At 41.0% G+C, this 18,204-nt stretch overlaps 2 protein-coding genes across 3 annotated transcripts in view; one reads left to right on the top strand and one right to left on the bottom strand.

Annotated features, from left to right (window-relative positions):
• LOC107396093 (uncharacterized) overlaps positions 1–11,650 on the top strand; it is a 23,948-nt gene extending 12,298 nt beyond the window's left edge. Inside the window, exons 3-5 of the mRNA XM_054734857.2 lie at positions 493–662; positions 2,351–2,681; positions 2,765–11,650. Coding sequence (XP_054590832.2) covers positions 493–662; positions 2,351–2,681; positions 2,765–9,534 — 7,271 coding nt within the window. The 3' untranslated portion in view covers positions 9,535–11,650. The remainder of the gene's footprint in view (positions 1–492; positions 663–2,350; positions 2,682–2,764) is intronic.
• On the bottom strand, positions 10,538–18,204 carry dcun1d4 (DCN1, defective in cullin neddylation 1, domain containing 4 (S. cerevisiae)). 2 transcript variants are annotated; one of them, XM_015975637.3, is made up of 11 exons: positions 18,070–18,204; positions 16,773–16,843; positions 16,656–16,695; positions 16,481–16,568; positions 16,272–16,360; positions 16,112–16,182; positions 13,529–13,620; positions 13,292–13,400; positions 12,844–12,948; positions 12,670–12,772; positions 10,538–12,586 (listed from the first exon to the last, which is right to left on the bottom strand). In XM_015975637.3, the coding sequence occupies exons 1-11, from the start codon at positions 18,086–18,088 to the stop codon at positions 12,531–12,533; spliced, it is 843 nt and encodes a 280-aa protein (XP_015831123.3). In that variant the 5' UTR covers positions 18,089–18,204; the 3' UTR covers positions 10,538–12,530. The 2 variants fall into 2 exon arrangements, with proteins under 2 accessions (XP_015831123.3, XP_070409991.1); XM_070553890.1 differs by lacking the exon at positions 18,070–18,204 and adding an exon at positions 17,129–17,147.

The raw sequence follows: 18,204 nt of genomic DNA, 5'->3' as shown, positions 1-18,204 counted from the left end.
AGAATGTACAAGTAGAGGACTATTCAATTCAATTCAGTTCAAGTTTATTTATATAGCTTCAAATCGCGACAAGAGTCGTCTCAAGGCACTTCACATAATAAACATTCCATTACAGGTCAGTTCATTAAGCCAATCAGAAATAATGTTTCCTATATAAGGAACCCAGCAAATTGCATCAAGTCACTGACTAGTGTCAGTGACTATACAGCAATCCTCATACTAAGCAAGCATAAAGCGACAGTGGAGAGGAAAACTCCCTTTTAACAGGAAGAAACCTCCAGAGAATCCTGGCTCAGTATAAGCAGCCATCCTCCACGACTCACTGGGGATTATCTATTTTAGTTTAAAATAAGATTTTAATAATATACGGGAATAAAGATAGGTCAAATCAATAAAAACCAAGCAAATTTCATTAAAAACTCACAAATCACTATGTTTGATGCCTTTAGGAACTTTTGTGTTTAGCTCTGATTCTCCTTTTTTGTCATCAAGGGCTGGGTGGTGTCAGGTCCTTAAAGGTCCTTCAGCTCTCATTCAACAGGATCTCAACTTTAAAACCAGGAGTACTTAGTCACCTCCGACAGTTGAAAGAGCTACACTTACAACATAACCTCATCACTCATCTTTATCCTCAGACGTTTCAGGATTTAGACCAGCTCAGGGTAAGATGTTTTATTCAACATCTGTTCATTTGTGCTTATTACACTAAACAAAATTATAAATGCAACACTTTTGTTTTTGCACCCACTTTTCATGAGCTGAACTCAAATATCTGAAACTTTTTCTACATGCACTAAACACCCATGACCCTCAAATACACTTACACTGTCTACATGTGTGTTAGTGAGCACTTTTCCTTTATCAAGATAATCCATCCCACCTCACAGGTGTGGCATATCAAGGGGCTGATTAGACAGCATGAATAATGTTCAGGCGTGTCTTAGGCTGTCCACAATAAAAGGCCACCCTGACATGTGCAGTTTGATCAAATAGCACAATGCCACAGATGTTGCAACCTTTGAGGGAGCGTGCAGTTGGCATGCTGACTGCAGGAATGTCTACCAGAGCTGTTGCCCATTAAATAATTGTTCATTTCTCTGCCATAAGCCGTCTCAGGGAAGCTCATCTGCATGCTCGTCGTCCTCATCGGGGTCTGGACCTGACTGCGGTCCGTCGTCGAAACAAACTTGAGTGGGCAAACACTCCCATTTGATGGCGTTTGGCATATTGGAGAGGCGTTCTGTTCACAGATGAGTTCTGGTTTTCACTGTTAAGGGCAGATGGCAGACTGCATGTGTGGTGTCAGCGGTTTGCTGCTGTCAACGTTGTGGAACGAGTGGCCCATGGTGGCGGTGGAGTACTGGTGTGGGCAGGGGCATGTTATGGGCAATGAACACAGGTGCATTTTATTGACGGTATTTTGAATGCACAGAGGTATCGTGACGAGATCCTGAGGCTCATTGTTGTGCCATTCATCCACGACCATCACCTCATGTTGCATCATGATAAAGCACAGCCCCATATTTCAAGGATCTGTACACAATTCCTGGAAGCTGAAAACATCCCAGTTCTTAAATGGCCAGCATACTCACCAGACATGTCACCCATTGAGCATGTTTGGGATGCTCTGGATCGGCGTATTCAACAGCGTGTTCCATTTCCTGCCATGATTCAGCAACATTGCACAGCTATTGAAGAGGTGTTGACCAACGTTCCACATCCTATAATCAACAACCTGATCAACTCTGTGTGACGGAGATGTTTTGCCCTGCATTAGGCAAGTGGTGGCCACACCAGATACTGACTGGTTTTGTGACCCCCCACCCCCCATAAAGCTAGTCAGCATGCCAATTGCACGCTCCTTCAAAGGTTGCAACATCTGTGGCATTGGGCTGTTTGATCAAACTGCACATGTCAGGGTGGCCTTCTATTGTGGGCACACCTGTACATTATTCATGCTGTCTAATCAACCCCATGATATCCCACACCTGTGAGGTGGGATGGATTATCTTGGTAAAGGGAAAGTGCTCACTAACACACGTAGACAGATTTCAGAACAATACTTGAGAGTCATGGGTCTTATGTGTATTTATACAAATTTTCAGATGTTTGAGTTCAGCTGATGAAAAATGGGAGCAAAAACAAAAGTGTTGTATATTTTTGTTCAGTGTATAAGCTACCATTTGTAAAACGTGAGAAACAGTCAATGAATTGGTTGATGTAACATTTTTGTTAATCCATCATTTTTACAAGCTTATCTTATCAATAGTTCGTGCAGAAATAGACCTTTTTATTAGGCTAACTACCTTTAAGAAATCAGCTGTATGTTCACAATGTGTTCTCTTTAAAGGTTCTTGACCTGAGATTCAACACGTTGGCAAGCCTTCATCCTTTGATGTATCTCACTTTGAGCACCATTGGAACAGATGTTCAGCTGGATGGAAACAGGTGGCAGTGTAACTGCATGCGCAGTCTACAAAGAAGAATGGCCTACGACAGCAGTAGAGGCTTGCAGGTTTGGAGCATAGTGTGTGCGTTCCCCTCCAGGGTCTTAGGCAGGGATCTTCTACAGCTGCAGGAGGAGGACTTTAATTGTTTAGGCACTGAAAACCGTCAAGACCTCCATCAAGATGTGACCGTCTATAGTGGCTCTGAGATACTGCTGTCTTGTCATGCTCAAGGTAGCTTGTTCACAAATTATGTCAAATAGCACCAAATTTAAAACAGGTTTTTCTAATTTACATAACTTTTTTTTCTTCTGTAGATTCTGTGCTGTGGACTCCCAGTGGTAAAGGATCTGTCAGCCAGCAAAATGCTGGTCTGCTAATCAGTGATGTCTCAGATAGCAACTCAGGACTATATGTGTGTGTGTCTGAGGAAAACCAAGTAGTCTCTGTTTTTAACCTCCAAATCAGTAAAAGAGGAGGTGCAAGAAAAGCAAGAAGTTTACCAAAATCCCATAGCTCAAGTCCCCCACAAAACACTGTTAATAGGGTGGGTGAAGTGAAAACACAGTATACAGAGTCTGACTTGGCTCTGGCTGTGTGTCTGTCTGTTTTCATCACATTTCTGCTAGCTTTTATTGTTGGAGTCCTGGCCAGACCTTTGATTGATATGCTTTGTAAACGGATTGCTAAGAAGAAAAGCCCTACTGCAACCTCTACTGAACAAAGACCGTATGACAATGAGGCCTTCTCCGATGGTGAAGAACAAGAAGGCCCAGGACCATTTAGAGAAAGGAGGGTCACATTTAGCACTGTGGACTTCATCGAAGACAGCAATGAACAGTCTTATGATGTAGCCAGTGGTGATCAGGAAAGAATCAGTAGTGATGCAGTGATTAAGTGTGAAGGAGGTGAGGCTGAGCCGTATGATCAAACTGCGGGAGATTCAGGAAGTGAACATTTATGTCATAGAAGTTTGGAGAATAAGCAGAGCTGTGACAGAGGAACAGGTGATTCCAATGAAAAAAGCATCCACCACAAGGAGTTTGAACATATTCCTGACCGATCTGAATTAGAAGAGAGGAGAAGTATGTCATCGTGCTCAGATTCATCTTTTTCCGAAAAAATCAGAAGACCAACTTATGTGGGGCGCAATTCTCCTCAACTGGCAGAAGACTCAGTTCAGCAGAGAGCTGATTTCTCTACAAAAACAGAGGTCACACAAATTTCTATGGAGGGAAAAAATGAAATTATTGGAATTTCTTCTGGACCTTCTCTACACACAAAAGTAAAAAAATCACTAGACTCTGACAATGAAGACTGTGACAATGAAGAACTTTTTGAATTCAGTGACTCAGCTGAAAGTCCGTCTGTTGGTTCCAGGGTGTTCGATTCTTATAATAATTTACAACAAAGTCAAGAATCTACTTCTGACAAGCAGAAAATGGAAGACATGTCTAGCTCTAGTTCCTACATCAGTGAAGATGAACCTACACATTATAATGTAAATTCTGACCGAGACATTGACCAGGGTGGTAATTATGATTCGTCTTCTAGCAGTGACAGTGAAAATGAAACAATATGCTACATGAAGCAACAGGGGAGGGATGAGGTGCACATGACAAGACCACCAAGTAAAGAATCTCAAACTGTGACAAATGTTCCTGAAAACCAGTGGCCTAGTGTTATTCTTGGGCAAAAAATAAGAATAAAGAGACGTCTGGATATCAAAGCTCCATCACAAAGTTCAGATTCATCTTCTAGTAATGAAAATGGTGATGACGCTAAAAGCTGCATGAAAAAACAAGAGCAAAAAGTGTTACACATGTCAAGGCCTCCAATTAAAGTCTCTCAAACAGTAAAACAAGAAAACCAATGGCCCACTGTTGACTTTGGAAAAGTAACACGATTCAAGAGGTGTCTGGATGTTAAAGCGCCCTCCATGAGTTCTGATTCATCTTCTAGTAGTGACAGTGAGGACAGTGCAAAAGGCTACATAAAAGAATTGGGGCAAGAAGAGGCGCACATGACAAGAACTCCAAGTAAAGCATCTCAAACAGTGACAAAAATGCCCAAAAACCAGTGGCCTACTGTTGATCTTGGGCAAAAAAGAAGAATCAAGAGACGTCTGAATATCAAAGCTCCATCACAAAGTTCTGATTCTATTTCTAGCAGCAACAGTGAGGATGAGACAACAGACAATGTAAAGAAACAGGAACAGGCAGAAGTACACATGTCAAGGCATTCAATTAATGTACCTCAAACAGTGATAATTGAGCCAGGAAATCAATGGCCTATTGTAAATTTGGAGCAACTAACACAAGTCAAGAGACGTATCGATATTAAGGCATCATCACAAAGTTATGATTCATCATCCAATAAAGACGGAGGTGGTGAAGCAAAAGGCCATGTAGTGAAACAGGAGCAAGAGAAGGTACATATGTCAAGGCCTCCAATTAAAGTATCTCAAATGGTGACAGAGTTGTCAGAAAACCAGTGGCCTTCTGTTGACCTTGTGCAAGTTACACAAATCAAAAGACATCTTGCTTTTAAAGCACCATCACCAAGATTTGATTTATCTCCTAATAGTGAAAGCGAAAATGAGACAACAGGCCCCATTCAGAAACAGGGGCAGGAAGACGTATACATCTCTCGGCATCCAGGTAAACTATCTCAAACAATGGCAAAGGAAAACCCAGAAAACCAGTGGCCAACAGTTGCTCTTGGGCGAATAATGATCAAGAGACGCCTCGATATCAAAGCACCAAGACCAATTGCTGATTCATCTTCTGGTAGTGACAGTGAGGATGAGATAACAGGCCACATACAGAAGAAGGGGGATGAAGAGGTGCACATCTCACAGCCTCCAGTTAAGATATCTGATACTGTGACTGGGGAACCATATAGCAAGTGGCCTACAGTTGATTTTGGACGACTACCACAAATAAAAAGACGTCTGGATATCAAAGGACCATCACAAGGTTTGGATTCTTCTTCAAGCAGAGAGAGTAAGGATGAAACCAAATCCCTGATACTGAAACAGGAGCATGATGAGGTACAGATTACAAACCCTCCAATAAAAGTGTCTCAGTGTCAAACATTAACAAAGGTTCTAGAAAAGCAGTGGCCTGTTGTTGACATTGAACAAATAACACAAATAAAAAGACGTCTTGATTTTAAAGGACCATCACCAAGTTCTGGTTCATCTTCTAATAGTCACAACAATGATGATACAAAAGGCTACATAAAGGAACAAAAGGAAGAGGAGGTACACATTTCAAGGTCTCCCATTAAAGTGTCAAAGGTGCCAGAAAACTACTGGCCAACTGTTGGTCTAGAGCAAATAAAGATCAAGAGACGTCTAGATATCAAACCTCCATCACAAAGTTCTGATTCATCTTCTAGTAATGAAAGTGATGAGGAAACAAAAAGCCACTCAAAAAATCAAGAGCAAGAAGTGTTACAAATGTCAAGGCCTCCAATTAAATTATCACAAACAATAACAAATGTACCAGAAAACCAATGGCCTACTGTTCATCTTGGAAGAGTAACTCAAGTCAAAAGACGTCTGGATTTTAAAGAACTATCACAAAGTAGTGGTTTATCTTCAAGTAGTCACACTGATGATGAAACAAAAGGCTGCACACAGAGGCTAGAGCAAGAGGAAGTACATTTGCCAAGGTCTCCAATTAAAGCATCTCAAACATTGACAAAGGTGCCAGAAAACCAATGGCCAACTATTGGTCTTGGGCAAATAAAGATCAAGAGACGTCTAGATGTCAAAGCACCATCATCAATTTCTAACTCATCTTCGAGCAGTGACAAGGAAGATGAAACAAAAATCCACACACATGGACAGGATCAAGTGAGGGAACACACGGTCTTGCCTCCAATGAAAGTACCTCAAACATTGGCAAAGATTCCAGAAAAGAAATGGCCAACTGTTGATCTCGAACAAATAACGCAAATCAAAAGACGACTAGATTTTAAAGGACCATCCCTAAGTTCTGGTTCATCTTCTAGCAGTCACAGCACGGATGAAACAAAAGGCTACATAAAGGAACAAAAGGAAGAGAAGGTACACATTTCAAGGTCTCCAATTAAAGTGTCTACAGTGACAAAGTTGCCAGAAAACTACTGGCCAACTGTTGGTTTAGAGCAAATAAAGATCAAGAGACGTCTAGATATCAAACCTCCATCACAAAGTTCTGATTCATCTTCTAATAATGAAAGTGATGAGGAAACAAAAAGCCACTCAAAAAATCAAGAGCAAGAAGTGTTACAAATGTCAAGGCCTCCAATTAAATTATCACAAACAATAACAAATGTACCAGAAAACCAATGGCCAACTATTGGTCTTGGGCAAATAAAGATCAAGAGACGTCTAGATGTCAAAGCACCATCATCAATTTCTAACTCATCTTCGAGCAGTGACAAGGAAGATGAAACAAAAATCCACACACATGGACAGGATCAAGTGAGGGAACAAACGGTCTTGCCTCCAATGAAAGTACCTCAAACATTGGCAAAGATTCCAGAAAAGCAATGGCCAACTGTTGATCTCGAACAAATAACGCAAATCAAAAGACGACTAGATTTTAAAGGACCATCCCTAATTTCTGGTTCATCTTCTAGCAGTCACATCATGGATGAAACAAAAGGCTACATAAAGGAGCAAAAGGAAGAGGAGGTACACATTTCAAGGTCTCCAATTAAAGTGTCTACAGTGACAAAGTTGCCAGAAAACTACTGGCCAACTGTTGGTCTAGAGCAAATAAAGATCAAGAGACGTCTGGATATTAAAGCGCCATTCCAAAGTTCTGATTCATCTTCCATTAATAAAAGTGATAATCAAACAAAAAGCCACTTAAAAAGTCAAGAGCAAGAAGTGTTACACATGTCGAAACCTCCAATTAATGTCTCTCAAACAATGACAAAGGTGCCAGAAAACCACTGGCCAGCTATTGGTCTAGAGCAAATAAAGATTAGGAGACGTCTGGATATCAAAGCACCAACACAATGTTCTGATTCATCTTTTACTAGTGACAATGAGGATGTAACAAAAACTCACATAAAGACACAGGAGCAGAAGGATCTTCACCAGCAAAGTTCTACAATTAAAGTATCTCAAACAGTGATAAAAGTGCATGAAAACCAATGGCCTACTGTTGATTTTGGGCAAGTAACTCAAATCAAAAGGCGTTTAGATTTCAAGGCACCAACACCAGGCTCTGATTCATCCTCTAGTAGTGAACAAGGGATAGGCATGATAATATCTTCAATAAAAGCATCACAATCAGTGACAAAGGTGTCAGAAAACCAGTGGCCTGTCGTGGATCTTGAGGATGTAACACAAATTAAAAGGCATTTAGACTTTAAAGCTCCACCACCTTGGTCACCCTCATCCAGACGTGAAAGTGAAAATGAGGACAAAGACCTCCAGGCTCGTGTAAAAATGGATTACTCTGCCTTATCAACAACTTCAGAAAATAATGTTAAGTCCTTAGACGCTCCAGTAATGAACATTTTTCATACTCCAAGGAAAGACTACAACATTAAATTAGAAAAGTATTCAGTTATTCCAGACCATTTGGAGAACAAGCCAACAAATGACACCATAGATGTAACACCAGATATTAACCCAGAGCTTCAGACCCGATGGGCCACAATGAATCTTGGTATTTCCCGCTTCAGAAAGCGTCTAGAAATTACACCATCAACAACAGAACCACACAGTCTGTCTTCACCATACTCTGAACACTCTTCCAACACTGAAACAAGACCTGAAAGCAGACCAAGATTACACAGAAAAAATGTTGAGATGCAGGGAAAAGACTCATCCCCAGTGCTTGAAAACAAAGCACAGAATGTTTCCATCACTCTAAAAGATCCATATCCCAAGTACACCTCCTTAGGTAATAAGGAACCAAATGTAACAGAAGGACAAAAGACCGAGCTTGACACCATGTTAAGTGGTTTTGGTTCTCAACGCACTGAAAGGTATGAAGATATCTGGGTTGGTGAAAAGGCTTCAACCACAACTTCACAACAGCAGCCTTATACATTTTCAAAAACTGACATTAAGAGAAGTGTTCCTGACCTGAGTATTGGTGTCCCACGCATTCAAAGGCGACTGGATATTAAGGCTCCATCCCTAGAGTCAAGTTATGCTTCATCTTTCATCAATAAAAGTGAAAAGAATGTGAAGGAATACAGCAAAATGCAAAGCAGACAAATATCACCTGTACAGGAAACTACAGATGACTTACTTATCACTTATAAACGTTCCATCATCAAACAATCATCGCCCCTTCCTTGGAACTCTTTCCCTCCAAGAGACAGGAGTCAAACAGCATTTGTTACACTAGAGGATGATAGAAATGCATCTCTTGTCCCAAGGACTGGTAAGAGTGTGAGCTTTGATCATATTGTAAAAAACAAGATCAGACAGTCCAGATCCAACACAGATGAGGACTTGCCAGATGAAATTAGATGGACTGGAGTTGGTCATCACTTATCTGACCTGTCAGAAGCCAGTCTGAATGCAACTACAGTCGCACAGCCACTGTCTCCCCCACATGGCATCTCCAGCAGTACAAGTGTTGTTCACAAAATGCAAGACAATGGGAAATCGGATGTGACACTAATGAGTAAACACTCATCACCTGACACTAAAGGTGTTTCATACTCATCCAGTGATTCTCTCGACATGTTTGGTGTTTCACCCCTCAGAGCAAATGAGACAACAGAAACAGTATCAGAAGACAGGCAAAACAGGGGCCTCGGTGCCCTGAAAGCCATGTCACTGGAGAGAAAACTTTGGGAGACAGATTATGGTAAAAATCCATCAGCATCATCTGATGGTCTACAAGATGACACCAAATTTGATTATGGCCTGTCAAAACGGGGCATTGATGTGCTACCGAAAGAACCAGTGGAACATCTTCCTTCAGCTTCAGTGGAAAAGAGAAAAGATGCAGATTTGCTATTGTTGTTATATGGAGTTCCACGCTACAAAGGGCATGGAATTAAAAACCTATTGCAGGAGGCTCCACCTCCTCTTCCAGAAACCCCTCCTCCAGATGACTGAGAAGGGCAAACACAAAAATAACAAGGATAGGTCTTATTTTTCTAAGTAAATTGCAGAATTTGACACGTCTTTGCTTTTACAAAAACTGTTTGTGGAGAAGTTAAGAATTTATTTTTTATGTGTCTACATTTTTTTTGGTTCAGTTTTTAAGATAACTTCTAATTGCACAAGTTAAAGATTAAAAGCTTTAACGGTCATATAAGATCCAGCAGGTTTAAAAACAATCAAGATTTTAATAACATCTCTAAATACTGTTAGATTATGCTGATGTAATTTATCAGACCTCTACCACTTCCTCTCTTCACTCTGTTAATATTATTTATAACAGCTTATGTCGTTCTGTATTGCGTTGTCCATTCCAAACTCATCACTGTCAACACGTCTGTTCTGGCTTCCAGTTGGAGCTAGGCTGAAGTTTCACTGGTTGCTGTTTATTTTCAAATGTGTTCACTTTAATTTCCCATCATATTTAACCACTTTGCTAATACCGTGCCACTCTTATCACATTATTTGCAGAGCTGATCAAATTTCATTGGTAAAACCCAGTTTAAAAAGGAGTCAGGGAAGCTGGCTTTTTCTGTCAGAGCTCCAGTGGACTGGAACAACTTACCAGCAGCTTTAAGGTCCATCACATCCTTTCGTTTGTTTAGAACTTTTGTATATCAACATGTTATGCCTATTTGCAATCGTCTTTTGATTTATTTTTTTACACCCACGTTCTTTATATATTCTTCTGTGCTTTTTATAGATTTTTAGGAATGTTTCAGATGTTTTATATATAAAACAAATATGTTTTGGATATATATAAAGTGATTAGCGTCTTAGAATGGTCTTTTATTAACTCTGTTATCTTGCTTTCTGTTTATTGTATGGTTAGAGGACCCGTTCAAAAACCAGATGGTACATCTCTGGCGGTTTAATTCTCTTAAAAAATGAGTTCATAAATAAATAAAATGTATACTTATTTGAATTAACATTAGTAATGAATTAAGATATCGGCCAGTAAGTTAATAAACCCTTTTATTTTCGTGTATAGACATTGGTTATAGTGAAAACAGACATATAGACATTAAATTGTTTACATACATATATACAGTTGGGACAAGGCTGTTCATCCTCCTGCATTTTTATGGAAGAATACCAAAACAACTATGTCTACACAGTATTTGGTAGCAATCCAACAGCTGGTCTAATCTGTTTTTGCTGAAGGATGATACTTCACAATGACTGGATTTTAATGGACAAACGTCGCTATTTGAAATGTGCATTTGTGTGAATAATGGCAAACCAAATATTTTATGTACTTTAAATAAAATAATTCATCACACGGTCTGCAGCCTGTTGGGGTTTAAAATGTGTGTAAAGATGCAGAATATGGGATAAATGCAGGAGGGAACTCTCGCTCCATCATGAGGTTACAGGTGTGTTCCAGGTCTTAGACACAATTGTGTTTTTCTCATTAGAAAAATAAACTAACATGGTTGTGTATGCCAAAGCAAGCACAAAACATGTGCACGAATAACTGTACAAAACAAAAACATGTTTGAAAAAATGTTTTTGAGCAATCTCATCCATTTGCTGTTCTCTGCTGGAGCATGCATGCAAATAGTAAATCTTCTGACAGTTCAGCATTACGTCACAGTCAAGGACAAAAAAATTTATACAAGTACATTACACTAGGCAAACAGAACAGCATAGCATCATTACACACAGAACAGCATAGCATCATTACACAGCTCCAAACTGTCAGTGTCCACTGTTTACATCCTACAGGTGGTACAAAAATACTTTGAGCAGAAATAACTCACAAGCCTACTAGGATGTTGCTCTCGGAGGGTGCATGGTGTTCCACTGTAGTTACCGTATATTAACACTGTCAGTTTTGGGAGAGATGCTACTGGTAAAAGGAGACCAGAAAGTGGACTAGGGAAGACAAAAAGATGCCATATACTGAGACTAAATAGACACTGTCTAGCTCTATGCTAATTCATAACACAGCCTAAACAGTCTGGATTCATCCTGAAATATTACCTGACCAAGTGTGTGTGTGTGTGTGTGTGTGTGTGTGTGTGTGTGTGTGTGTGTGTGTGTGTGTGTGTGTGTGTGTGTGTGTGTGTGTGACACAAAACGTGACTTCCATGTTTGAGGCACAATAATACTCCTACCAACACAATGTAGATACATACATTGGTCTTTAGACCAACAGATGCGGAGCTCACCACTGCACTGTAGTGAGAGTTGGTAAGCAGCAATGTTGATCCGTTTGGTGTTGTGAGATCTGAGAACCCAGCAGTGGGCTAGCAGACAGCATTAGCAGAACAGTTAGAGAAACAGGAAAACTGGAGGGAATAAAAAGAACTGGCTTATATTGATAGTAAACAGCACAGGCATCAGAAACCCACAGTCAACCCTTTTGACACAGTGTGCTTTTTGAAATACTATCAAACTCAAATAACGAAATAAAATTAAAATAAAAAAACAGTAGTTAGTGCCATTTGTCCAGAGAAGCTCAAGTTTAAGTTGATTGCACGAGTATTTAATACTTGAGTGTGCCCAGGTCCAAGTGACGTGTAAGACTCAAACACAATGTATGAAAAGTTGCTCCAGTTGGTATCTTGGTGCTGAAGAAGGGCTGGTTCTGCCACACATTACCATTTTACCTCCATCCATCCACTAAACCGGATGGATTTCAGCAATGTGACGTGTCACAATGACGAGAGAGCAACACCACAGGGGGATTGCTGCAAATCGACCCACAATGCAACTTCCTCATGGCGAGTTAACTCCACAATAACAGCCTTCTGCCCTGACAGTCGAGGCAGAATCCAGCTGAGCTGTAAACCCAGCGCCCCCCACCCCCATCCACCCACCACAGAACCCCTCCTTTACCAGGAAGCACCCACTGTCACTGCTTTACCGTTTGTTTGATGTTTGCGTATTGGTTGTTGATTTGTTGTGGTCACAGTTGTCTTTTATTTTTCCTTTTCCATCCTCAGCTATGACATCTGTCTTTCTTTGTACCATTCCACAAATTCATCCAACAAAACTGGCCCTGAAAAAAGACAAGACAGAGAACCATCATTTCAAATGTGGACTCTGATGACCCACCTTATGTATAATGAAGTGTTCACTCACAGGCCCCATCCTCATCGTAGTTACTAAGATCCAGGTTGATTGTCCTGCTGAACTCTAAAACGTTGCACCACTGGTCTTTGTTGATGACTTTATACTTGGATTGCTGAGAAACCAAACAAGCACCACAGATTAAGGCAACAGCTACTGTGTGATTATCTTTTGCTGCATGCTCACCTCTAAAAACTGATTGAAGACAGGAAACAGAGGCCACGTCTTCCCCAGAAGAAGTCCCAGCATGCACTTGGCTGTGTTCAAGTCCAAACTCCTCTGATCTTTTTCCTGTCCAGTCACAACTCACAAGACTTAATAAAAAACAACCACTTTAAACAAACCTTGCTTTATTAATAAAAGTAGATCAGCCACATGCACTAAACTAGACGGATTTCAGAGCCCATCGTTTATAAAATGAATTTCTGTAAGCCAAAACTGGGGTTTTATACCATATTTTACATTTTTATTTCATCTATGAAAGCTGCATGTCTAATATAGGAAAAAAACTGAAGGTAGATTTGATTAGCTAAAAATATCAAATTTGATCCTGAGCTACATTTCTGCTTAGTTTAGGCTATAAGTTAAACTGTGTGCATGCGGCTCAATGGTTGAAAGAGTTTTTTCAGCGTACCCGAGCAAAATCAAAGGCGTATCTGTAAATGAGCTTAAAACTGGTGCCGTCGTTCAGCACAGATCTCAGGTAGTCGAGGGAGTTCCTCAGCCTCTCGGTGGAATCGCACCTGACAACAGCAGAAAATTACCCCAGACACACTTCAACGCCAAATCCACAGAGAATCACAACCGCAGAGGAAGTAGAAACTTTTTCTCAAAGAGAGCAAATGTAAGAGACAGTAAGTAGCTGACATACTGAAGGGAACCCATGCCTCGTAGCCACTCCTGAAGAGTAAAATATCCCATACTCTGGGCATCCAGTTTCCAAGCAAGCACCAGCATCACCACCTGGGCATAAATAGAAGATGTTACAGCAGGTATGTCCTACCAGGTTCCTGTCAGGCCTCACTGACTACGTTTACATGCAGCCAATATCCGGGTTATGATCGGGTTAAGGTCGGTATTCGGGTTTCTGAGTTGATCAGAATAACCCGTTTACAAGCATAAATAGAAAGAGTTGCCCCTAACTTGCATAACCCGATGTAAATGCGGACGTTGGGGTAGCGTCAGGACGTATGGACTACGTCCAGACGCAATATGCGTCATTTCCGGTTCTTCTTGTTCCGGTATCTGTGAAAACAACAACATGTTTCCCAGTTCGGAAGAGATAGCGACCGCGTTTGTTTGCGCTTTAGTGCTGGTATCGACCCACCAGCAGCTTTTACGACTGTGCGTACTGGCCTTCATTCGAAGGAGAGTACGTGAGCAACTTGTTTACTTCCGGTGTTCTGGCGCGTACACGACGTCTCGCTACTCAAAAGACCAAGATTTCTTGCGAACAGAGCATGCGCAGAACACACGCTTTGATGGGGATATCCCGGTATGCGTTTACACGACCAAACATTCGGGTTAGAAAAGGGTTACCCCAGGTGTAGTAACCGGGTTTTTGGCGGTGTTTACATGGACCTGCGGAACCGGGTTATTGTGAATATTCGGGTTTCAAAAGGGTTACTGGCTGCATGTAAACGCGCTCTGTGACCGCTGAATTAAAGACTGCAGCAGTGTCTTTTAAAGGTCCAAAGGAATCAACATTTATTTTTGCACAAATATAAACCGAAACAGACTTCCAGGCAAGGTCAAAGCAGACTGCTGCCATATTAAATAGAATCTGATATGCAGGATTTCATTGGTTTGTTCATGCATTATTTCATAAGGACATTTTTAATATTTCTGCCATAATAATCATGTAATGCAAAATTAACAGCTGTCATTTTAGGAGCATGAAGCTGGTGTCAGTGAGCTGCTGGAGGCACCAGCGAGTTTAAGAAGAAGAAGAAAATATCATTTCTATAGCGCCTCTCAAGATAAAAATCACGAGGCGCTTCACAAAAACAAAAAAAAGTAAAAATATTTAAAAAAGCATTTAGAAAATGTTTAAAAATATATTTAAAATGGGCAAAAATAGGCAATTGGGATTTAAAAGAAAAAATGTTAAGAAAGAGAGAGAGTGAAGAGGAAAGAGGGAAATCAGTGGATCCTGAGGAAGGTGGAATAGGTGGGGAGAGCAGAATAAAGAGAGAGAGGTGAAGAAGGTCATACAAAAGCCAGCTTGAACAAGTGAGTCTTCAGCTGCTTTTTAAAGGAGACCACTGAGTCCACTGATCTCAGGCTCAGGGGGAGAGAGGTCCAGAGTCTGGGGGCCACAGCAGCAGATGATCTGTCACCTTTGACCTTTAGCCTGGTGCTGCACAACCAGTAGGCTTTGGTCACTGGACCTCAGGGACCTGCTGGGGGTGTAGGGACTGAGAAGATCACCAATGTAAGATGGTGCTTGTCCATGTAAGGCCCTATAGACCAGAACCAGGATCTTGAAATGAACCCTGAAGTTGACTTAAGGGGACTTAAACCCCATAAGCAGGTTCAGGAAGGCCTCTACTACAGGTAAGATTGTAATTATTCATCAGAGATGAGAACTGTGGTATCAACAAGTCATCTCCATGCCGTGTTTTAGTTCTGCTCAGCAACTGAACTAGGTTCATTTACTGTGCTGATTGAAATCCCCTGGTTTAGTTGCTGAGTTGAAGAAAAACATAGCATGGAGATGACTTGTTGATGCCTCAATTCCCCATCTCTGTTATTTATATATAGAAACACATTCAAAATGGTCAAAATATTCCTTTAAAGGCCCCAAGAAGAAACAACATAATCAACAAGTAATACATCTTTCAAAAATAAAAAATAAAGGCAAAAAATGGGTTCAGCAAAAAGGTTTGACCAGACATGGTTCCTGGGACGGGCACAGTAATCAAGAGGGCCAGATGACCTGAAAGTCTCTCTGTAAGCAAGCACTAGTGGTGTGGTGATATTTTAGAATGGCCATAAGTAGCCAGGGATGTGTAATGGAGCAACTTTTGACCTTTAGGGTGTGTTGAATACCTGCAGTGGGTTTCGTGAGACCTGCTAGAACCCACTGAGGTAGCTATGATGAGACAACCACGAGTCGGGGACCATAGAACAGCAGCTGTTGCCAAGTTAACCGGATTCTCTTTACCTGCTTTTAGGACGTGAAAACAGATTGCGCTGCACATCAGATCTGTGTATATTTGTGTTTTAGGGATGCAAATTTGTTGAGTTATGTCAACAGATTTCAGATTGTAAAAGCATTAATGTGTATGCAAATGCTGACCGTATGTTGCTATGACTAAAATTCCTGTTTCAGTGTCACTGAGACAGTGTGATGGGCAGCCAAAGGAGGAAATAGAATAAACTAAGATCATGCAAATGGAACCAAACCAAAACCTTGTCCAGTAGTGAACAAGTCTAAATAAAATCTGCTCACGTTTTCAGGCTCCACTCCGATGTCCTCACAGAACTTCTCTATGCCCTCTGGACCCACCACATCGTCACAACCTAGGTGAGCCGAGCAGCATCACACAGCATTAACTCAGCTACAAACACAAAGATCAGTGACTAAACCAAAATGTGTGATGACTGCTCACCTGCATATTCATAAAACCACTCCAAACATCTTTTACTAGAAAACGTCTCCTCCTCCCGGATTTGCGATGTTTCATGTTTTCTGAAAACACTGTAGATAATGAGACGATGTCAGCCGTGAGCTAAGCAGCAAAACTACAGAAGCATATTTGTGTCCATGTTTATTTTAATAAGCCACAACAATCAAGTTTCCTGAAAACCCTCCTGTCACCTCTCTTGGCGACTTTTCTTGGCTGACATGTCATCTCCAGCAGAAGGTCTCCTCTTTTTCCTAGGTGGCATGGCTCTTGAGTAGCAAGCTGTCAAAATAATTCACAGCAGATCAGTATCAGCAGAACTAGCGTGCAAACTGCATGAAGAACAGAAAACACACGTAAGGATTTTACCTGACGGGTGGCTATCCTGTCCAACGTCTTCAGCCAGATTCTAACAAATAAAAGCATGTGAATAAAAAAAGAAACATTCACTTCACACAAATAATCAGCCTTCTGTTAGATAGTTACCAGCCTGTGTAAGGTGTGGTGAATCTTGTGGATGCTGGCCAGTGTAGTCAAATGAGAATTCAGCTGAAAATCTATCCACAAAAACATTTAAATGACATTTTAGAAAAATCCAAATAAGGCTTCATTTATAACTTAATACTCGACCTAATCATGTAAGGTTATGAAGAGGTGACGTCAACAACGCTAATAATGGAGACTTGAATCCTACGTTGCCTATGAACACAACATTACCATTTAACCCACACATATGATGTGTTTAGGGCTTTAAAATGGCAGAAAAAGACCCTCACGATTGACTCCCTGTGCTACTGAAAGGACAGGACTAAAACGCTAATATATTCGATTATGGCGGCTACCTTGTGAGTAAAAGCCGGGTGTGTGTTGCTGTTTAGTACAGAATTATCACTAGAGGCAAAACTCAGAGAAACGGCAGAGATAAACGAACGGATAGCACTAGCTGCATACCAAAAATAGCAGTAGACGAGCAACTTGCAGAGTTTACAAAGTATCCAGAGAGTCGGGCGTCTGGATGTTGTAGTTCTTTTCCTTTATAGTGGTCGTTAGAAGCTAAGCTTTGCTTGGGTTAATAAACTACAATACCCACGTCTCTACAAAACAACTCTTTCTTTCAGACTCATCTCCCCCCAACATGTACCTTTTCCGACTGAATACATTTTACATTGATTAATAAATGTAATGCGACATGGTCACTGACAGGAAAGCACTGTGGTGACGTTTTACAGAAGCTAACGTGGGCTATGAAAAAATTGCTAGCACTGTTGCAGCAAGCAACGAAAGATGTTTTACACAACTGCGTCACAATTTTCCTTCTCTCTTACAGTCCGCAGCTGACCCGAAAATTGGCCGAATCACGCCGAATTACAAGTTTGAGTTTAAATATTATGTGCGCCACGAGTAACGAGGAATAGGAACGCCACAACGCACCGACTGCAATCGAAAATCCTCTGAACTTAAGCAGCGTCGGTGGAATTTAACCTAAAACAGCAGCACAACCCGAAAATAATTACCAGAAATAAACTTATCGTGTCTCAGCAAACGTTTACAACTGAAAATAGCTATAATTACTGTAGCCATCCTTCCTTTGTTGTCGACCCAGACAGCACTGGCAAATACAAAGAGACTAGCAAATAAGACAGGATTCATGCGTTCCCATGAAACCTGACAGACACACGGGACAAAGGCGGATGTAGAAACACAACGCGTCCGTTTTTTCTGTCTGATACGCGCACCAACAACGAGAAAGGTCGCAATTTGATGCAGAAACGTTCTCACTTACTTGCCGCATCAGAGTGCATTTTTATGAAACATACAACTGTCTGTGGGAAGTCCGTAGACCGGCCAATAGGCGGGCCTTGTTAGCGTAAAGGACGCCCGTACGCAGTAACTGAAATTCGGCTTGAAGTCTCTGCCC

This window comes from Nothobranchius furzeri, chromosome 8 (genome assembly GCF_043380555.1).
Source record: "Nothobranchius furzeri strain GRZ-AD chromosome 8, NfurGRZ-RIMD1, whole genome shotgun sequence".
Classification (NCBI taxonomy): Eukaryota; Metazoa; Chordata; class Actinopteri; order Cyprinodontiformes; family Nothobranchiidae; genus Nothobranchius; species Nothobranchius furzeri.
This window is presented reverse-complemented; position numbering and strand designations above follow the sequence as displayed.